The sequence below is a fragment of the Nothobranchius furzeri genome, chromosome 5, assembly GCF_043380555.1.
Source record: "Nothobranchius furzeri strain GRZ-AD chromosome 5, NfurGRZ-RIMD1, whole genome shotgun sequence".
NCBI classification, from domain to species: domain Eukaryota; kingdom Metazoa; phylum Chordata; class Actinopteri; order Cyprinodontiformes; family Nothobranchiidae; genus Nothobranchius; species Nothobranchius furzeri.
In genome coordinates, this window is record NC_091745.1 from 8,029,229 (window position 1) to 8,051,561 (window position 22,333).

A 22,333-nucleotide genomic window follows, 5' to 3' on the forward strand; every position below is an offset into this window, starting at 1 on the left:
ACACTTTCATAAAGAAGCTGCATATCAAGCTTTCATTCAGATGACCTTCAACAGTGCTGCACCCTGCTGAGGGACATCCGAGTAAAACCTTGAGATGGCCATTTTCTGTTCACTAACTTGCTTTAGTAAATTCTTACTTTGGTTAAATAAATCAGTTGTTGAACCCCCACTCCTCTGTTTGGTCTCCTTTCTTATTACAGCCCACCACTTCCAGTCTGGGTTGTAACAATCTGCAGACAGATTTCTGAGTATCTCCTCCTTTGGTATACAGATCCTCACTGAGCCAAGTACTGTGAACAAATAGTTTCTCCATGATATTATCCAGCAAGGTTCCGTTTTTGTCAAAACAAGGGTGAGGTAATGAAAAAATAGAAATATTTCATTAAATTAACGTTTAAATTATTTATATGCATCATTAAAAAAAAAACATGTTTTGAAATAAATAAAGTGCACCAAACTTTACTCAGTCCATTCAACAATTCTAAATGGACAATTATGTAACTCATCAATTAATTATTTGAAAGGATAATTTGTCAAATAAATACTGAAAAAAATTAACAATACATTAATGAGGCAAGAACTTCTCTCTCTCTCTCTCTCTCTCTCTCTCTCTCTCTCTCTCTCTCTCTCTCTCTCTCTCTCTCTCTCTCTCTCTCTCTCTCTCTCTCTCTCTCTCTCTCTCTCTCTCTCTCTCTCTCTCTCTCTCTCTCAGCCCCACTCTAAGGGAGTTTGCAGTGTATTAGTGAGTCATATATTGTACAACCACAGTCATAAAGTTTTCAATCTGTAGTTTTATTTCAGTATGTATTTTTCCAGTATCACAAAAAATGTAATTTTATATGGTTAAAAGCATCTAGCTTATGTGCACTTTTTAAACCACTGCCCAGCAAACATTCGGACGTTTAATGACAGTTGAACGGTCACAACTGTAAAATACCTGGAATTAAGAAAAATTAACAGAACATCTACTGCATTTTTCTTGCCCGGACTCGAACCTGGATCCTCCGGGGCGAGAGTCACCCACTCTACCAGCTGAGCTATGCCAGCAACTACTGACTATCAGACTTTTTTATATAGATAGGTAGAGGGTAAAGTGCGGTGTAAACTAACTAATCAGAGGACAGAGAAGATCTGCCACAGGCCATGCCTCCAGAGTGCCAAAAGCCCTTACAGCCGAGCGAGCAGGAGTCAGAAACCGAGCGCGCAGAGAGGCTGCCGAGCGCGCGCAGAGGCTGCCGCGCGCACGTTTTCCTCTGCCGTGTGCTCGTTGACAACGCGCGCAAGCAGGTTTGTCACTTGTGCACATCCTTGTGCGCTCACAGACACAGTTTGCTCCCTCTCAGGGCACAAATGACCTTTCACCATGTATATTTTCGCTCGCGAGTCCCGTTCACGCGCGTGCTGCCATGTATATTTTCGCTCGCGAGTCCCGTTCACACGCGCGCTGTGGACCCAATGCGCGTGCACGGGTTGTGGCACGCTTCAAACGCCATACCAGACTCTCGAGTGAAAGTCACACGCGCTAACCAGTCACCCAAACAGAGATCTCCCTTGTCTAAGTAGCCAGGGCGGATAATCAATCGGGTCACAGTGACAGAACACACACACTGTCACAGACGCATGCCATTCTGTCTCAATCTGTCCCCCTGCTGATATTCTACATTCCGTATTCTGCGTTTCAGGCGGTGTGTGTGTGCGCGCGTGTGTGTGAGTGTGCGTGCATGTTTGTGTGTGTGCGAGCATGTGTGTGTGAGTGTGCGCGCATGTGTGTATGCACGCGCGTGTGTGTGTGTGAGTGGGGGGTGTGGGGGGTTCTTGTTCTCTGTGAAAACGAAGCAGTACAAGTGATAATGCTGCAGGATTTCATAATTTTATCATTCTCAGCAGCAGCTCTGCAGGTGCTCTCCATGTCCAACATGTGTGTAAGCCAGGTCCTTATCCAACTTAAAGTTGCGCACATTTTTCTGCTAAGTTTTTTATCATAAATCCCAAAGTTTGAGTGGAAATTTGCTTACGCAGTTTTCCGACCCTGTTTTGTGCGTAAGCAAGCTTGATAAATGAGGCCCCTGAACCAGGATCTTGAAATGAACCCTGAAGTTGACTGGCAGCCAGTGAAGCTGGAGGAGAAGCGGGGTGATGTGGGTGTGTTTGGAGGACTTGGTCAGAAGCCGAGCACAGGCATTCTGAACCACTTGCAGACGGTTCAGGGAGGTTCTGCTCAGACACGTGAAAAGAGAGTTACAGTAGTCTAAGCGTGAGGAGATGAAGGTGTGGAGAACTGTCTCAAGTTCAGAGCAGGACAGAATGGGACTCAGCTAAGCAATGTTCCTGAGATGGAAGAAGGAAGAGCGAACAAGAGAACTGACACGAGAATCCAGGGTGAGAGCTGGGTCAAAGGTCACGCCAAGATTCCTGACAAAGGGTTTGGTGTGAGAAGCAAGCTGACCAAGAGAGTCTCTGACTTCAATGAACTCATTCGGGCACAACACTGTGCGTGAGTGTGTGTCTGCTTTGTAATGCATTACATAATATGGTTAAGCAGTTGTTAATACTTTATTCAATCGTTTTTGATGCTAAACAATGCACTAAGTAGCGTTAATAAAGGAATCTGTATTGTAAAGTATTACCCAAGTAATGAAATAATCAAGACTGAATGTTCATAAGCTTAATATTTATAACACAAAACAGATTCAATGGAATTCTACAGCTTTTTAGGAAAAATTAGAATATTTATTCTTTGCTGTCTTTCTAAGTCTATCAGCATGCCATCTGCTCTACATTCACCCACTTAGCTCTTTTACGAGAAGTGACACTGGGCTTAGCTCATTAATGTAGCTAAGACCATAAATCCTGCCACCATTACTTGGCTGATGGTTGAGGGATAACCAGGATGGAGGCTTACGTGTTCCCTGATGCTGCTGCCAACATCGCTCTCTGTCCTCATCGTAAAATACTGAAACTTCATCAGTCACACTCTGCCCCAGCACGGACCCCGCCAAGAGCCAATAATACCAACCATATTCATGCAGTTTTATAAATAGCCCCTCTGAATGCTTTTATTTTAATATGCTTTCATCCACAAATATCCTGCTTGCCTGAATCAGCTGCAAACACAAAAACACACATGATCAGCTGCAGCTTGGATTTATTAGGGTGTTTAATAACAAAGCGAGCTGCTCGAGCTCCATCACTCATCTCCTGTCTGGACTCTAAAAGTTCAAACTCATTTTTAAATTGAACCATTTTCTTATTTCGTTTGCTTAAATCGTTTCTTGTCTAAGGAGGAAAACCTCATCAGTGTCACACATGGACGTAATTTTCACTTTAGAAGTGGGGGGGACACGGAGGGGTGGGGGTGGGGGTTTGGGGGGGTGAATCTTTACAGTATGCTTTAATGGGAAACAGGCTTCAACACAAACAGTTGTTTTCTGCTTGGTCCTAGAGCTCAACTAGTGTCAATTTAATATAGCGTAATATTGTTTTTGGATGGTAAAAAGTGCAGGGGTCAAACCTTGACTTTAGAAAAAGTGGGGGGGGGGGACATGTCCCCCCTGTCCCCCCCCAAAATTACGTCCATGGTGTCACAGTAAAGTTATTGTTTGGGTGGCGCTGGCACTGCAGACAGCCACCAGCTTTCATAAAGCAGCCCTTGAAAACTCGAAAATGCTGATTTTAAAATGAAAATTAAAAAATTAAAAACTATATTTAAAATCATTTAGCATAAAACTAATAATACTGATAAAAATAAACATGCCCACTGAAGTTGAAATACATTTAAAGTTACACCAAAATATTGTGAATCAAATCTAAGTAAATGAAGTTATATCTAAATGCTGAAAGCTAAATGTAAATGTAGTTGATTTAAGCTAAATATTTAGCAAAAATCAGCTCCTCTAAATCTGAGACCATGGCCTTGAGTCGGAAAAGGGTAGAATGCCTTCTCCGGGTCAGGGATGAGGTCCTGCCCCAAGTGGAGGAGTTTAAGTATCTCGGGGTCTTGTTCACGAGTGAGGGAAAACTGGAGCGTGAGATCGATAGGCGGATTGGTGCTGCGTCTGCAGTGATGCGGGCTTTGTACCGGTCTGTTTTGGTGAAGAGAGAGCTGAGTCAGAAGGCGAAGCTCTCGATTTACCGGTCGATCTACGTTCCTACCCTCACCTATGGTCATGAGCTTTGGGTAGTGACCGAAAGAACGAGATTGCGGATACAAGCGGCTGAAATGAGTTTTCTCCGAAGAGTGGCTGGGCTCTCCCTTAGAGATAGGATTCGGGAGGGGCTCGGAGTAGACCCGCTGCTCCTCCACATTGAGAGGAGCCAGTTGAGGTGTCTCGGGCATCTGGTCAGGATGCCTCCTGGACGCCTCCCTGGTGAGGTTTTCTGGGCACGTCCAACCAGGAGGAGACCTAAAGTTAGACCCAGGACACGGTGGTGGGACTGTCTCTCACCTGGCCAGGGAACGCCTTGGGATTTCCCCAGGAGGAGCTGGCCCAAGTGGCTGGGGAGAGGGAAGTCTGGGCCTCTCGCCTTAGGCTACTGCCCCCGCGACCCGACTCCGGATAAGCGGATGAAAATGGATGGATGGATTTAGCAAATAGGTTGCCTTTTAAATGAATGCAAGACAAAGATACTTAGATATTTACTGTAGGTCCATATACCTTAAATTTCATTTTGAATAGATACAATTGGATTTTCATATTTTCTTTTGTAATATTGCTTTTAATGATAATTGTATACAGTTTTGAGTATTTTGACAAAATATTTTCTAAATAAATGTGGTGAAATAATGCTCTAATTACACATTTCGTGGGAGTCTCTCATATTTATTTTGTCTTTTAGAATTTGACCTGTTTAAAGAATGATGGTAAAAGAAAAACACAACGTAAAATCTAAATATTTCTAAGATTCAAACATTGATTGTAGGTCTGCAAGGAAAATTTAAACCTATGTTATAAAAACAAACAATAAAACATCAGTCAGTGTGAGAATTAGCGCAGGAGTGGGTGAATGACACACACAAGCAGGAGGATGGGTTGTCCTTCGTAGGTCTTTTAAGACATTTAATCCTGATTTATTCATATCAATAATATACAATGGTCAGATGTTTGTGAGGAACAAAATGTAAATGTTTCTCTTAACATTTTTATAGATAAACTAATGAAATAGATGATAAGCATGCTCCTCATAGAAAAGGTCTATAAAACGAAACAGTGCACCTTGGTTGGATAGTGAGTTGAGAGCTCTGATGCTTCTAAGGCAGAGGGCCGGTATCCTGCATGTCTGCTCCAACACTTCTGATTCAGTGGTTGATTCACCTGTTCTGCAGCTCATCATGCTCTGCATAAGCTTGTTAATCACCTGCTGATTGGGGGTCATACTGGACGCCAATTTTAAAATGGATATACAGATAAACCAGTCAGTCAGTTCGTGTTTCTTTCATATTCGCAGCTGACCAAATTAAAATCGGTCCCTAACAAGAGAGATCTCCACTCAGTTGTTCATGCTTTTGTAACGGCACGTTTGGACCATGCTGTTATATGGGGTTCCCTCCTCTTCAATGGTACGCCTCCAATTGGTACAGAATGCTGCAGCGAGATGTCTAACAAACACAGACCGATGGCAACACATCTCACCTGTTTTGACAAATTTGCACTGGCTTCCTGTTCAGTTTCGGATTAAGTTTAAAATTCTACTGCTGGTATATAAATCTTTGCATGAAATGGCACCCTTTTATTTGGCGCAGCTTTCAAGCCCCTATGTTCCGGTGCGAACCTTGTGTCACTCAACCTCCCTCTCAGCCGTCAACCTCCTCTAGGGAGGCACCGCAGAGCCGCCCCGACTCCATTACCCAACATCCCCATCGCCAGGCTTCCGGTTCACGTCACCCTCCAAATTTATTTAAGGAAGTGCCGCACAACGCCGACTCACTCAGTCATTGTTCGAACCGAACCTTACCTAGAGTCCAAACCAGATTGTCTCAGATCACGAAGCCTGTTCAGATCAGACCAGCCAGATCTAACCCCGGCTTTCCACAGGAGCCGTCAGCAGCACGTTACTGCAGCAGCACGTCATAGCTGCTGATAGGAACCGCTGTGGTCAACAGAACCTTTTCCACTGGAGCCGTCGGCAGCCGTCAGCAGCGCGAGTCGGCCGCGTCTCAGGAGCAGCATGTCGCGGCCTTTACGCGCCGGTTCTATTTTCTACGCGTCGCCTCTGAAACGGGTCAAGTTCGACATTTTTGGGGAAGGAAAGACAGGAAATCGGACGCGGAAATGGAGAGAAGCTCCCGAGATTTTCAGAATAAAGAACGTACTGCCTTCCGGTTGCTTTACTTTTAAAAAACGTTACTAACTGTGCGGCCCCGTGAGAAGTTATCACCTAGCTAGCGGTCTCCTTTGTTTTTCAGGTCCGTTTTGGCGATTATAAAATGGACAGAACATAAAACACAAACCATGTTGTAGTTTTCTCCTGCTTGTTGTTGTGTTTACTGACAAAGTCACTCGTGTGACTTCGTGCTCGGTCGGTGACAGCTGCTCCCCTGCTGCTTCGCGTCTCGTGGGAAGGGCCAAGCAGCAACTTACGCGAGCAAGACGTGCTGCTGCAGTAACGTGCTGCTGACGGCTCCCGTGGAAACCCGGGGTAAGAATCCTGCCTGTTCTTAGAGACCAGCCTCAGACCAGGAGTCGCCGTGTTCAGCTGTGTCACCATACAGCTGCGCACCCGGCTCCCAGATTAAACAGCGTGTCCATTCAACCCGGCGTCACTCCGCGCTTGGGTTAAAAGCCACGCCACATCCAAACTCTCGCCCAGCTCAAGTCACCCCGTTACACCTTGAGGTCCCTCCAGCTCGCTATAGGGCATGTGGCGAACAGGCTTTTTCAGTTTGTGCGCCTAAGCTTTGGAACCAACTCCCCCTGACGGTCCGACTTGCCCCCTCCCTTCCAACTTTTAAAGTACGTCTGAAGACATATTTTTATTCCCTGGCTTATCCAGCTGAGATTGTTTAACCCTTAAGTTTGTCTGTTATTTTAGTTTTTTACTTATTTTATCCACTAACGCCATTTTTTTCTAGTTTGGTGATCTGTTACTTTAGTCTTTAAGTGTTTTTATCTATTTTATGCTGCTGTCTTCTAGTTTGGTGTCCTATCGTCTTGTACAGCACTTTGGTTGGCGTAGTCGCTGTTTAAATGTGCTTTATAAATAAAGGATGATGATGATGATGATGATGATGATGATGATGATGATTGAAATCAGGTGTAATGATGCAGGGTTGAAACTAAAATATGCTGGATAGCGGCCCTCGATGGACCAGGGTTCCCCGCCCCTGCTCTAAGGTATAAAGCCAAAGCAATAGCTCAAAACTTAGGGTATTCTGTAGACAAGAACACTTACTGTTCATTGAGAAATAAGGTCACAAAATGAAATCACAGTAAAAAGAGAGATTATTTTAAATAGGAAATCCATAACTCTAATAATGACAGTGAAAAACTGTGGAACATATTGAATGTAATAATGTGCAAAAAAGGCTAAATCATCTTTCAAAATTTGTGGAACACGAGGGGCAATTTATTACTAGACCACACAATATTGCTAGTTATTTTAATATTTTTTCACAAAAAAAGTCAACATTTTAAGATCCAACATGGAAATTACTGACAGTGACCCGTGTAAATCAGTTGTGGGAAAACTGTCAATTTAACTTTAAAACAGTAACTCAGAAAGCTCTTGAGAAAATGGTTCTGAGTCTTTCTGAAGTAACTTCTTCAGGCATAGACAATCTTGATGGAAAAATACTTTAAATGGCTGCCATTCAGCTCTCAAAACTTACATGTTCTCTGGAAACGGTCAAAAACTACACCTCTGCTCAAAGATGCAAAGGCAGGCTTCACTGGATCTAATAGTAGACCAGTCAGTTTACTGCCAGTGTTGAGCAACATTTTAGAGAAAGAATTTTTTTTAATCAAATAATGGATTACTTTAGTGCAAATGAATTGCTAATATAATTCCAACATGCATACAGACAGGGCCCTTCAACTACTACTGCAATAGCTCACATAAATGAGGAATGGTCAACATGTCTGGATGATAAGAAATCAGTAGGACCTGTGTTTTGGACTTCACTGCAGCTTTTGATGTAACAGACCACGACCTGCTTATTGCCAAACATATAAAGCATATGGCTTTTCACAAGCTGCATTGGTCTGGATCAAGCCCCCACAATGCCGCTCAGAAAATGGTCCCAACCCGGAAGTAAGAAAAATTGCAGTTCCACCCTCATCCGCTGGGGGCTGGTACCAGAAGCGAGCAAATCCTCATTGACTCCCATGTTAAAAATGCCATTTTCACAGCAGAAATAAACATGTTTACAGCCTGGTTCAAAAAATGGTTTTTTGTCTAAATTATCTAGTTTATACTCATGACAACTCTGAGGGGGGTGAATTTTTTTCTCACTCTTCTGTTTAAGTGTATTGAAAGCCTAAAATTCTGTATAATTAATGAGCATCCAACACACGTGACCGCCGCCTCAGACCCACGTGACCACAGAGCTAGCTCCGTGGAAAGGCCTCAGTACAGCCTCGGTCTCTCCTGGAAACTGTGTCGGGATTTTGAGTCTCTGTGCTTGTGAATTCTGTTTTGGATAATATTGGTGCAATTGTTGGACAAAATGACTTGCAGTGGTATTAATTGCACTAATAGAGCGTCCAAGGAGTCTCCACTTCATTTTTTTCGGTAAGTTAAAATCTATATTTGTATTTTATGTCACTGCTGCCTTTAAACTAGCTGAGTTTACCGAAGTAGCTAGCTAACTATCAGTTTAACATGTAGCATGTACTGTTTAACCATGAAATTTAAATGTAAAATACGGTAAAATAATTAATAGGGCATATTTAAATGGGTAATAGGGTAAAACCCAGTGCATTTAAGATAAAAATGGGTTGAAATATGACGGGGCGCGCCGCTTGGGGGGACACTTCTGTGCTCTATTCTTTCATCCGGTAATCCCCAGCGGTCAGGCCGGGCAGGCTGATCGATGCGTATCGCGTCATACCCCTGTCAAAACCCGTGCACGCGCATTGGGTCCACAGCGCGCGTGTGAACGGGACTCGCGAGCGAAAATATACATGGCAGCGCGCGTGTGAACGGGACTCGCGAGCGGAAATATACATGGCGAGAGGTCATTTGTGCACTGAGAGGGAGCAAACTGTGTCTGTGAGCGCACAAGGATGTGCACAAGTGACAAACCTGCGTGCGCGCGTTGTCAACGAGCACACGGCAGAGGAAAACGTGCGCGCGCGGCAGCCTCTGTGCGCGCTCGGCAGCCTCTCTGCGCGCTCGGTTTCTGACTCCTGCTCGCTCGGCTGTAAGGGTTTTGGCACTCTGGAGGCGTGGCCTGTGGCAGATCTTCTCTGTCCTCTGATTGGTTAGTGTACCCCGCACTTTACCCTCTCCCTATCTATATAAAAAAGTCTGCTGGTAAAGTAGTTGCTGGCATAGCTCAGTTGGAAGAGCGGGTGACTTTCGCCCCAGAGGATCCAGGTTCGAGGCCGGGCAAGGAAAATGCAGTAGATGTCATGTTAATTTTTCTTAATTTCAGGTATTTTACAGTTGTGACCGTTCAACTGTCATTAAACGTCCGAATGTTTGCTGGGCAGTGTTTTAAAAAGTGCACATAAGCTAGATGGTTTTAACCATAGAAAATTACATTTTTTGTGATACTGGAAAAATACATACTGAAATAAAACTACTGATTGAAAACTTTATGACTGTGGTTGTACAATATATGACTCACTAATACACTGCAAACTCCCTTAGAGTGGGGCTTCGAGATAGAGAGAGAGAGAGAGAGAGAGAGAGAGAGAGAGAGAGAGAGAGAGAGAGAGAAAAGTTCTTGCCTCATTAATGAATTGTTTATTTTTTTCAGTATTTAATTGACAAATTATCCTTTCAAATAATTAATTGATGAGTTACATAATTGTCCATTTAGAATTGTTGAATGGACTGAGTCAAGTTTGGTGCACTTTATATATTTCAAAACATGTTTTTTTTTATTTTAATGATGCATATAAATAATTTAAATGTTAATTTAATGAAATATTTCTATTTTTTCATTACCTCACCCTTGTTTTGACAAAAACGGGACCTTGCTGGATAATATCATGGAGAAACTATTTGTTCACAGTACATGGCTCCGTAAGGATCTGTGTACCAAAGGAGGAGATACTCAGAAATCTGTCTGCAGATTGTTACAACCCAGACTGGAAGTGGCGGGCTGTAATAAGAAAGGAGACCAAACAGAGCAGTGGGGGTTCAACAACTGATTTATTTAACAAAAGTAAGGATTTACTAAAGCAAGTTAGTGAACAGAAAATGGCCATCTCAAGGTTTTACTTGGATGTCCCTCAGCAGGGTGCAGCACTGTTGAAGGTCATCTGAATGAAAGCTTGATATGCAGTTTCTTTATGAAAGTGTGTAAATATACAGTGTGGTTGCCGTACATATGTTGAGGTTCTCAGACATCAGGCTTCTTTGCCCAGGCCTTCACTAGTGGGCTATTTTAAAAGTTGGTAAGGAGAAAAACCACAGCATATAGCTGATTGTTTACAAATGCAAGGAGGGGAATAACAATCAAAATGCTTGTGTTCTTGGACCAGATGAATGGAGCGCTCCACATGCACTCAGAGATGTTATGGCTTCTGTTTCTATAACTTTACATGCAGACATTTGAGGTTTGCCAGAAAGGAAAGCTGGCCTGTACACTTTGCAGGGCACAATGTCATCAATGAAGAAACCCCTGTCTACCAAGATGACCATCTCTAGTTGTAGCATTTTCATCACACCAGATTCCCAGGTTGGTCGCTGATAGTTCCAGCATACAGTGCTGAGACAAAGGTCACTGGCCTATGTGGCACAATCCAAATGAGCCTCTTCAGAGTGCAGTTGAACTTGAGGAAAATATATGACTCTGGAAGAGAGGGGAATATGGCCATTGACACCTCAGATCAGTGCAGTCAAGAATTACTGGTGTTTGGGTAGTCCTGAACGTGTTGTGATGCCCCCACCGTCTCATTGGGTTTTCATTTGTGTTTAATTGTGTTTTTCTTCTGTTGTAGGCAGCTGGTTAAGCAGCCTTGGAGGCACCTGGGCTCAGGGTGTGGTGCTGCCTACAAAGCCTACTGTTTTTCTGCTTTCACTGGGTCTCTCCTGTGTGGTGGAGAGTCCTCACTGGCCATTTTCTGTTCACTAACTTGCTTTAGTAAATCCTTACTTTTGTTAAATAAATCAGTTGTTGAACCCCCACTCCTCTGTTTGGTCTCCTTTCTTATTACAGCCCACCACTTCCAGTCTGGGTTGTAACAATCTGCAGACAGATTTCTGAGTATCTCCTCCTTTGGTACACAGATCCTCACTGAGCCATGTACTGTGAACAAATAGTTTCTCCATGATATTATCCAGCAAGGTCCCGTTTTTGTCAAAACAAGGGTGAGGTAATGAAAAAATAGAAATATTTCATTAAATTAACATTTAAATTATTTATATGCATCATTAAAAAAAAACATGTTTTGAAATATATAAAGTGCACCAAACTTGACTCAGTCCATTCAACAATTCTAAATGGACAATTATGTAACTCATCAATTAATTATTTGAAAGGATAATTTGTCAATTAAATACTGAAAAAAATAAACAATTCATTAATGAGGCAAGAACTTTTCTCTCTCTCTCTCTCTCTCTCTCTCTCTCTCTGGAAGCCCCACTCTAAGGGAGTTTGCAGTGTATTAGTGAGTCATATATTGTACAACCACAGTCATAAAGTTTTCAATCAGTAGTTTTATTTCAGTATGTATTTTTCCAGTATCACAAAAAATGTAATTTTCTATGGTTAAAACCATCTAGCTTATGTGCACTTTTTAAAACACTGCCCAGCAAACATTCGGACGTTTAATGACAGTTGAACGGTCACAACTGTAAAATACCTGAAATTAAGAAAAGTTAACGTGACATCTACTGCATTTTCCTTGCCCGGCCTCGAACCCGGATCCTCCGGGGCGAGAGTCACCCGCTCTCCCAACTGAGCTATGCCAGCAACTGCTTGAGTAGCAGACTTTTTTATATAGATAGGTAGAGGGTAAAGTGCGGGGTACACTAACCAATCAGAGGACAGAGAAGATCTGCCACAGGCCACGCCTCCAGAGTGCCAAAACCCTTACAGCCGAGCGAGCAGGAGTCAGAAACCGAGCGCGCAGAGAGGCTGCCGAGCGCGCACAGAGGCTGCCGCGCGCGCACGTTTTCCTCTGCCGTGTGCTCGTTGACAACGCGCGCACGCAGGTTTGTCACTTGTGCACATCCTTGTGCGCTCACAGACACAGTTTGCTCCCTCTCAGTGCACAAATGACCTCTCGCCATGTATATTTCCGCTCGCGAGTCCCGTTCACACGCGCGCTGTGGACCCAATGCGCGTGCACGGGTTGTGGCACGCTTTAAACGCCATAGATGCGGCGCCTCGCTGCTGCGGGCTGACCGCTCGTGGAACTCGGAGACAGATCTGACCGGAGAAATACTGCAGCTCGTTGAGAAGTCTATAGGGCATACAGCGTTTCCCTTAAATCCCACTGCCACGCCGACAAGATCCCAAGTTTCTTTGTTTTTGTTGGCGCTGTTTACCGAAGAAGCAGCGGGAATACCAGCAACTTTCATCAGACTCATAAAGTTAGTTTTTGCAGGGGACCCCCTGTATTTTACTGCTCCCTCCTGCAGTCTTCCCCTATTAAAATTTAAAATGTGTAACTTCATGTATTGGGATGAATGACTAATATTCATGTTAACTAAAACGTTAGGTATTTAGGGGGAAAAAACAAAATAATAAACATTATACAGATGTCAAATAAATCAAACTGTAATTAAACTATATATTTTCAAAGTCTAGATTCTGGATAAAATCCAACAACATATGCTTTATAAATAAACACTACGCATGGCTTTTACACACACACACACACACGTTACATTGTGATTTCTTAGTAAATATTCTATTTGGCGAGAGATAAACTTTATTGTATTTATCCTAGTGAATCTATAATTAAACGGGTAAACTAGCAGTAGTACATCCAACATCAAAGAAAGTAAAATGTTATTATCAGGAGAGGGAGAATGATTAAGTGGTTAGCAGCAGTGTGCTAGACGATGGCCCCCTCCATGAGGCCACCACAGCTCAGCAAAGCATCATTGTTGCTTCTTCTGGGGAGAAAAACACTTACAGAAAAAATAAAGTTAACAGCTGAAATAGCAGGAAATAATACAGTTAAAGAGCAGATTGTAGAAGAAAGAAACCCCTGGGTTAAACTGGTCTGTCTACTGCATAATGCTGAACTCTAACATGTGTCCTCAGGGAAGGACCTGATTGGTGTCCAGAACCTGCTGAAGAAGCACGAGGCTCTGCAGGCTGAGATCACAGGTCATGAACCTCGCATCAAGGCTGTCACCCAGAAAGGAGAGACCATAATGGAGGAAGGTAGAGCAGGTCTGGTCCTGACATGTTTCTGAGGTGTCTGCAGGTTCTGGCTCACTTTGTTTGGGTCCAGGTCACTTCGCTGGTTCAGAACCCTCGGCCCGTCAGAACATTCTTATCCACCACGTTCTAACACCAGACCTGTTAACCCGACAGCAACAAGTGGCTCCAACTGACGATGAGACCGGGAAGGAGCTGGTTCTGGCTCTGTACGACTACCAGGAGAAGAGTCCTGGAGAGGTCACCATGAAGAAGGGCGACATCCTCACGCTGCTCAACAGCACCAACAAGGTTCGTGTGCCCTTCACAGCCGAGGAACGACCTCCAGCTCAGAGCGAACATCTCCACACCTGCTTTGTGTTTGTGTGACTTTAGGTTGTTTTACTTGAACTCGCGTCTTTAGCTGAATGAGGATGGAGAGACGGGTCGGACCTGGAGCAGGTCGAGGTCTTGCAGAAGAAGTTTGACGACTTCCAGAAGGTCGGACTTTTCCTCCTCTCTGTCTTCCAGCAGCAGCTGTCAGATCAGCTCAGGTGATAATCAGCAGGTGCTTTTGTCCTGCAGGACCTGAAGGCCAACGAGTCCCGCCTGAGGGACATCAACAAGGTGGCATCTGAACTGAAGTCAGAAGGTCTGATGGCTGAGGAGGCTCCTATGGTTCAGGCTCAGGTGAGCGTCACCTGTCTGCAGCAGCTGGTCCCTCTCACTTCGTGGTTTGTTAACTCTGCTCGTCTCTGTTTGTAGCAACAAGAACATCTGGGTTCTGCTCCTGGAAAGGTGCGTGTTGTCCTCCGCCTCCACCAGAACCAGACGTGGTGTTTTTGTTACCACTCATTTGTTTGTTTACAGGATGAAGCCGACTCTAACCCCGGCTTTCCACGGGAGCCGTCAGCAGCACGTTACTGCAGCAGCACGTCATAGCTGCTGATAGGAACCGCTGTGGTCAACAGAACCTTTTCCACCGGAGCCGTCAGCAGCGCGAGTCGGCCGCGTCTCAGGAGCAGCATGTCGCGGCCTTTACGCGCCGGTTCTATTTTCTACGCGCGACGCCTCTGAAACGGGTCAAGTTCGACATTTTTGGGGAAGGAAAGACAGGAAATCGGACGCGGAAATTGAGAGAAGCTACCGAGATTTTCAGAATAAAGAACGTACTGCCTTCCGGTTGCTTTACTTTTAAAAAAGGTTACTAACTGAGCGGCCCCGTGAGAAGTTATCACCTAGCTAGCGGTCTCCTTTGTTTTTCAGGTCCGTATTGGCGATTATAAAACGGACAGAACATAAAACACAAACCATGTTGTAGTTTTCTCCTGCTTGTTGTTGTGTTTACTGATGAAGTCACTCGAGTGACTTCGTGCTCGGTCGGTGGCAGCTGCTCCCGTGCTGCTTCGCGTCTCGTGGGAAGGGCCAAGCAGCAGCTTACGCGAGCAAGACGTGCTGCTGCAGTAATGTGCTGCTGACGGCTCCCGTGGAAACCCGGGGTAACACGGCGTCACCCTAGAAGGTGAGTTCATTCAGCTGATCAGAGGTCACCTCTGATGGCCGCAGTCACGGCCGACCGTGCTGACATCACATAGGAATTCAGGTGACCCGGCAGGCACCAGGTGCTGGTGAAAGTGGGGACATGTCAGCTGGTTGCCATGGCTACAGTTATCTTTATGCATCTGTATGACTGCTGACTGGTGTGTGTTTCCTGTGACCTTTGACCTCAGACCGTACGGTTGGGCGTTCAGACGACGGCTAACTTTAATTCCATCAAGGTAAGAGGAAGCTCTTCCCTTCCTGTCTGAGCGATCCGTCTCCAGATTTCCTCGTCCGGCGTCCAGCCCGCTGGCGTCCACCTTCATCTCACTGGGTTTGGTTTCTCTCCAGGAGCTGAACAACCGCTGGCGCTCGCTGCAACATGCTGGGCAGCGCCCATGAGGTGCAGCGCTTCCACAGGTACCCCGCACACTTATGCGCCGCTTACGGGTCAGTAGAGTTTGGACCCACACTCAGACGGAGTTCTGATGTCTTCTCAGAGACGCTGATGAGACCAAAGAGTGGATCGAGGAGAAGAACCAGGCCCTGAACACAGACAACTACGGCCACCACCTGGCCAGCGTTCAGGCTCTGCAGCGTGAACATGAAGGCTTTGAGCGTGACCTGGCAGCTCTGGGTGATAAGGTCCGCATTCCTGATCGGTACCAGGACCCGAGTTGTCTCTGGAGACACGTTCTTCATGGTTCTGGTGACTCCACCCCAGCCGTTCCTGATCAGCGATCAGCGGGGTGCTTTCCTATTTAAGGTGGATGGAGGACACAATTTGACGCCAGAAGATTGCCTCAGTTTTGGTAGTAACCAGCCACTCGTGTTACCTCTAGTGTTCCTAGGATTAATGTTATTTCGTAGTGTTTTTGCTCTTATATTGGATTTACCATTCTTCAGGATTCCTGTCGACCTCATTGGATACTGACCTCTACTCCAGGATTTGGATATTCAACACACGGACCTTATCACCACCCTCCATAACCCACCTCTCATCTCACCCAGTGCCCCATCCACCAGGACGCCCCGCTTCTCTCCACCTCTGCTCCCTCTCCTGCGCTTCCCCCGGCTCTCTACCTCTCTCTCCTCCAGCCAACACGTACACCCACCACAGTAAGTCTGCTGAACACCTCTGCCTGCCTACAATGGATTTTGAAACCAGAACCTAAGCTCACCTGTGTTCTCCCTCCTCCAGATGCTGAGCTGTTGTTGCAGTTCCAACCACAGACTTATCTGTGCACCTTAAGTTCCTCCTTATAAATAAATCATTTTTTTCCATCAGTTTTTGGTCAGTGTTGTATTCTGCATGTCTTGGGTTAAGTACCTTCCTCCAAACATGACACTCCTCCTCAAAGAGCAAATCTGTTCAGCACATTCTGACAGACAGACCACCATTCTTCTGTCATGATGCTGTACAGGACATTTTTAGAGTTTTCCTTTTTAAAGATAAATAGGATTACATTTAAATAGCAATACTTTCACATTATCATTTTCCCACACTTCTGTATAACTGTATTTTGTTGTTTTTCAATAAAGAATGACAAACTATTTAAGTTTGGTTTTTGTTGCACACAAATATATATCTGTAAAAAATATCTACAAAGCTAATGTTTACATAACAAGTATGATTGGGTTTTGCAATACGGCACTCAAGTTTATTTTAGTAAGATTTTTAAACCAAGTAAAGTTAGTTAAGAACACATTTCTATTGGCTGCTAAGAAACTGTTGGGATTTAAAATGGGCCTGTTGTACAAATAACTTGTAAATGATTATTCCTCACTTTTGTCTTAACCAAAGAAATTCCAGTAATTGAGCAAAAACATTTATTTTTAACACTACATTTTATAAAACAGGGCGCAAAGTGTCGGCACATGTATGTATGTCGATGGTCCACCCCAACCGAACCAGGAGACACAGACGTCAGGGAGGCCAAGGTTGTCTCTGCAGCTCTCTGGGCACCACGCCTCACATAGCTGTCTCCAATGATCCAAATGGCTATGGAGAAAAAAATAACAGGTTTGTCATAATTGTTTAAAGTACAAAACCATACATGAAGTGGTGAGACAGGTATGTGGAACTTACACTTGCTTTGTGTAGCTGATGTTGGAGACACACAGGCTGCCATGGTGACATTTAAACAGATCTAACAAAAAAATAAAAATGAAAATTAAAAACTCCCAGACCTCATGTCATATTTACTAATCAGCTATGGCTGATTTATTGTTTGGATCACAGTGAGTTACACTAATTCTAATATGTTTTTATTTCTATTATACATACATACTTTTTAACTGTTATTTTCACGACTGTTATCAGGCTCTCTTGTTCTGGTTCTGATGATAATTCCGTGTCTTCCAGTAAGTTATCTTGTGCTTACGTCATCTGTAGAATGTCTCTTTACTTTTGGTAAATTGTACTGAGTCCAGAATAAAGACTAGTTGGCTGTACAAGATACAAACAAGTATCACATTTTGGAAATATATGAAATGTATTTAGGCTGCTAATTTAGCTCGAATACTAATAACTGCCATATTTTCCGGACTATAACTCGCACTTTTTTACATATTCTGGCTGGTCCTGCTACTTATACTCCAGAGCAACTTATATAACAAAATATGTAGGCTACACCGCGCTGCTGCGGGCCGACTCCGACCCACACAAGAATGAGTTCCCCTGTCCCGCTGGGAGGGTTTCAAACACCGCCAGCATCTGTTAGAGCCTGTGGCGGGGTGCTGAGGGCCGGCTCCAGCCCAGGAATGAGCTGTCCTCGCCGGCCGGGAGGGTTTGAAACACCGCCATCCTCTCCTCTAATGGCTGTTGTTCATTCTGTTATGGTTACCGGTGCTTGTGTTGCTATGTGAAACGCTTGGTCTCAGATTTTGTAAGAAAGATAATAAAATGTCCCCCCAAAATACGACTTAAATATATTTTCTCTTATTCATGATACATTTAATGGCTGGTGCGACTCAGGAGTGATAGCGCCGAAAAAAACTGTACTGAAAACTTGCTCAAAGCAAAATGTTTTCATTACGGAAATAAATTATAAACTTACCGATTTAAAACTTTTTTAATACTGGTACTTCTCACGAACAGGCGCAGAAAACCTCCACCTAAACTCCGTGTAAGGTTCAGGTCGATGGGTGTTCCAGTTAGCTCCGGTTGGGTTGAAGCTAGGTGGCTACATCCGTTAGCTCGGCTCCCACCTCCGCTTTAGCTTTGGGTTAGCCAGGGTTAGCTTCAGGTTAGCTCGTAGCTAGTTCGCCTGGGTGTCGTCACTCGAGCCCAGCCTTACAGCCACACCCTCAGCGCCTCCTCTCTTCCCTTTTATGGAATTGTCTGGGCTGGACGGAACCTGTGACACGGTCAAAATGGCGGTGGTGGACACCTCCCATTATGGACAGATAACGTGTTATTGAAGCCTATGGAATCGAATTGTCCAGTATATGTACAGTCTATGGTCTGGATGGATAGTTATCTCTCAGATAGGTCTCAGCGGGTTCTTTGCAATGGCAGCCTGTCTGATAGTATTGCAATATCATGTGGTCTGTCACAAAGTAGGTGTTTGGGCCCACTTTTATTTTCAACATATATAAATGATCTTCCATATGCTGTTGAAAACACTAGTGTGGTAATGTATGCTGATGACGTCACTCTCTTTACTGCCGCACAGATAATACCTGAACTGAATGAGCGTTTACAGCAAGAGGTAAACACAGTAGTGGACTGGGTGAAGAAGAATAAATTGGTATTAAACATTTCCAAATCTAATTGTATGACAATTTGCAGCAGCCACATGTTACCAAAGACTACCTCACTAAATCAGCAATTTGAGGATACCAAGGTGGAGCAGGTCACCAAACTGAAACGGTTGGGCATTAGAATAGACAACTTATTATCCTGGTCGGATCACATTGACCACAGTCAGTATGACGGGCCGTGGAATCTTTGTGTCGAGAAAGAGCTCTCCATATTGTACAACCACTGTATTGAAAAATGTTGTTTATCTCATTTACAGTACAGTACAGTAGTTTGGTCCAGCGCAGCCCAGAAACATCTAAGAAAACTGCAAATAGCTCAGAACAGAGCAGCCAGAGTAGTTTTGAACTGTCCTCTTTGAACCAATGTGCACGAGATGCATCTCAAGTTGTCGTGGTTAAAGCTTCTTTCCGGAGTATTTCTCTCATCCGATGGCACCAACTAGTGGCTGACACGCATATCACACAAAAACTCTGTTGCTCTGTTTTTTTTTTAAGATGGCGACTTTACAAGTTTTACAAGTATTATTCTCATGTCATGTTGTGTTCTCATATATTTATATTTTAGAGACCTGTCCGTGAAAAGTTCATCAGCTCTGCATCAGCTGAGGTATTCCTTAAATTTGAAGCAAGTAAGCGGTGGTCTAACGCTACTGGTTTGTTCTGATCGGCGATCAGTTTCCTATTTTACGGAGCTTTGCGGGGCCGAAAAAAAGTCGTATTTCTTAAATTACATCACAGTACGTGATAAGATAATCACTTTTACGGATTTCTGATAAATCATACATAATTTCAGAAAGGGGTAAACTCCGGAAAGCGGCTTTAACTGTGGAGGCAAAAATAAAATATAGCCTTCTGATGTTTATGCCAAAAGTTATGACTAATATTACTCACCATCATTTGAAAGAAAGAATATTACATATTAATGTTACTCATTATTATTAGGGGCAGCAGCAGCTCAGGTGGTAGAGCGGGTTGCCTCATGATCGGAGGGTCATGGGCTCGACTCCAGCTCCCGCCAGGGGTATCCTGCTGTTGTGTCCTTGGGCAAGACACTTCACCCAACTTGCCTGTGTTAGTGGTGGTCAGAGGGGCCGACGGTGCCAAATGGCAACCTCGCCTCTGTCAGACCTCCCCAGGGCGGCTGTGGCTACAAGCAGCTTACCATCACTAGCAGTGTGTGAATGTGAGAGTGTGTGAAAGCGTCTTTGGGGGTCTTGAAAAGCGCTATATAAGTTCAGTGCATTATTGTTATTATTATTATTATTTCCATGAGCACGTAACACACCTGGTAAGCAATAACGTGGTTATATTTCTAAGACCTAGAAGTAATTTTATGAAGAAAACCATTCTGTATAGAGGGACAGTCGAGTGGAATCCACTCCCAGGTGGTGTAAGGGAAATCCTAAATCAGAGCACTTTAAAGAAGACCATAAAAAAGGCTATTGTATTAAAAGTTATTGTTTTGTTCTCACAGTTGTGGCAGTACAAGAATACATGTATTTTTAGACAGCACTGATAGTTAAGGGGGATCTAGTTGAGGGTATTGGTAGGCCAGCTTTTACAACCCTAATGTAATAATTTATCGCCGTCGTCGTCTTCCTCCGCTTATCCGGGTCCGGGTCGCGGGAGCAGCATCCCAACTAGGGAGCTCCAGACAGTCCTCTCCCCAGCCACCTCCACCAGCTCCTCCGGCAGGACCCCAAGGCATTCCCGGACCAGATTGGAGATGTAACCTCTCCAACGTGTCCTGGGTCGACCACTCGAGTTCAGATCAGGCAGGCCGTTCCTCCCAATCACACCCCTCCAGGTCATGCTGTCATTGCCCACGTGAGCACAATGGAGTCCCCTGATGGAGCACTATCTAGCACTTGTCCCAGGGACTCCAAAAAGGGTGGGTAATCTGAACTGATATTTGGCCCATAACCGCAAACAACAGTAGGACCCGTTCCCCGACCCGAAGGCGCAGGGAAGCTACCCTCTCGTCCCCCGGGGTAAACCCCAACACACAGGCAGAGAGTCTTGGGGCTAACAAAAAGTCAACCCCAGCTCTCCGCCTCTCACCCGGAGCAACTCCAGCAAAGGAGAGTGTCCAACCCCTCTCAAGGACTTGGGTTCCAGAGCCAATGCTATGTGTCGAGGTGAGTCCGACTATATAGCCGGTACCGCTCAAACTCTGCCACAAGCTCCTGCTCCTTCCCCACCAGCGAGGTGACGTTCCATGTCCCAAAAACAAGTTTCCTTGTCCGGGCATCGGACCGCCAAGGCTCCCGCCTCGGTCTGCCACCCAATCCACACTGCACCGGACCCTTCATGTTCCTCCTGCGGGTGGTGGGTCCACAGTTGGATGAGCCCATGTATCCGGTTCGGGCTGGGCCCGGCCGGGCCCCATGGGCTAAAGCCCGGCCACCAGGCGCTTGCTCACGGGCCCCAACCCCAGGCCTGGCTCCAGGGTGGGACCCCGGTAACCTTCCGGGCCGGGTACTCCGACTCTTTGTTTTTACGTCCATGAAAGATCTTCTGATCCGTTCTTTGTCTCACCCTTCACCTAAGACCAATTCATCATGGGAGACCCTACCAGGGGCACAAAGTGCCTCAGACAACATAGCTCCTAGGATCATTAGGGCACTCAAACTCCTCCACCACGATAAGGTGACGGTTCAAGGAGGAGGTAATAATTTATGATGTTTTAATCAAATATATTGTTAAATGTGTTTTGAAAATGGACCCCAGGACGATTAGCAACCATTGCCGTGGAAGCTTATGGGGATCCAAATAAAACAATGAAACAATAAACACACAAACGCATGCACACACCTACAATCAAACACAATGACTTAAGAAAATGTTTCAGTTATAATTTGTGTAATTTTCGCCCACAGACTAAGCAGAAACAAATAAAAATAAAACAGCGACGGCCCTGGATGTGGCTCTGAGATTTGAAAGGGATCTCAATTGTATCAGATATATAAGTATTACTTGTGTATTTCTTTATACAGGTAAAAACGTGTAATGGGATAAATCTGCCTTCCTTTTCCTTTTCAAACACTTTGTTTAGATTTCTAGTTTTTTATTAGACTTATTTTCCTGTCCTGTCTGTCTCTCATCTTCCTGCCTTTCCTCTCAATCCTCCTTTCTTCCTACTTTTTCACCTCATGAGTTACTTTTTAACTAAGCAGATCAAAGGGATCTACCACCACAAAAACAGCATAGTGTGTGCTGCGCAAGCGCAGCCATGGCAGTGAGGTGAGGTCACGGAGCACGAGTGTTGAGCTCTGCAGCAGAGGAGCGCATCAGGCATGAATAAAAGACTGAAAGTACCAGAGAACATGAGTGATCGTGTGTTAATTATATGCTTTTGGTGGCACCATTTTGAGAATGTTACTGTGACCGTGTGCAGGATGCAGCTTTCAGCGTTCTGCAGCTCTTCATCCTCTCCACTCAAAAGAAGCCCTGGTACGCTGAGAGTGCATATACATAACGTAATACAGGTGGACACAGGATCTCTTTATTATTTATTCAACTGCAGCTCATCACCCTTTCAGGGGA

General features: G+C 44.7%; 2 protein-coding genes and 1 long non-coding RNA gene across 10 annotated transcripts in view; 2 read left to right on the forward strand and 1 right to left on the reverse strand.

Moving 5' to 3' along the window:
- The window catches only part of mybpc2a (myosin binding protein Ca), a 152,651-nt gene that overhangs the window by 26,815 nt on the left and 103,503 nt on the right, over window positions 1-22,333 (forward strand). The window lies entirely within an intron of this gene.
- Window positions 8,581-16,309, forward strand: LOC139069948 (spectrin alpha chain, non-erythrocytic 1-like). Of its 8 annotated transcripts, XM_070551395.1 has the most exons (9): window positions 8,581-8,727; window positions 13,385-13,507; window positions 13,578-13,795; window positions 13,908-13,984; window positions 14,069-14,173; window positions 14,249-14,281; window positions 15,214-15,261; window positions 15,374-15,442; window positions 15,523-15,755. In XM_070551395.1, exons 2-5 carry the CDS (start codon window positions 13,498-13,500, stop codon window positions 14,073-14,075), a joined length of 312 nt encoding a protein of 103 aa, XP_070407496.1. In that variant the 5' UTR covers window positions 8,581-8,727; window positions 13,385-13,497; the 3' UTR covers window positions 14,076-14,173; window positions 14,249-14,281; window positions 15,214-15,261; window positions 15,374-15,442; window positions 15,523-15,755. The 8 variants fall into 8 exon arrangements, with proteins under 8 accessions (XP_070407496.1, XP_070407494.1, XP_070407495.1 ...); XM_070551393.1 differs by having other exon boundaries at window positions 13,908-14,173; XM_070551394.1 differs by lacking the exons at window positions 15,214-15,261; window positions 15,374-15,442; window positions 15,523-15,755 and adding an exon at window positions 14,354-14,488 and having other exon boundaries at window positions 13,908-14,173.
- On the reverse strand, window positions 16,839-18,301 carry LOC139069951 (uncharacterized). The gene is made up of 3 exons (XR_011520618.1): window positions 18,082-18,301; window positions 17,112-17,172; window positions 16,839-17,024 (listed from the first exon to the last, which is right to left on the reverse strand). It is a non-coding gene; the product is annotated as an uncharacterized lncRNA (long non-coding RNA).

Excerpts from the sequence above, each read along its gene's own strand:
- LOC139069948 (XM_070551392.1), top strand. The coding sequence starts at position 15,627 with ATGAAGGCTTTGAGCGTGACCTGGCAGCTCTGGGTGATAAGGTCCGCA. Across the intron at positions 15,835-15,928 it reads AGAAGATTGCCTCAGTTTTG|GATTCCTGTCGACCTCATTG; the intron begins GTAGTAACCAGC and ends ACCATTCTTCAG. Across the intron at positions 16,142-16,223 it reads CAACACGTACACCCACCACA|ATGCTGAGCTGTTGTTGCAG; the intron begins GTAAGTCTGCTG and ends TCCCTCCTCCAG.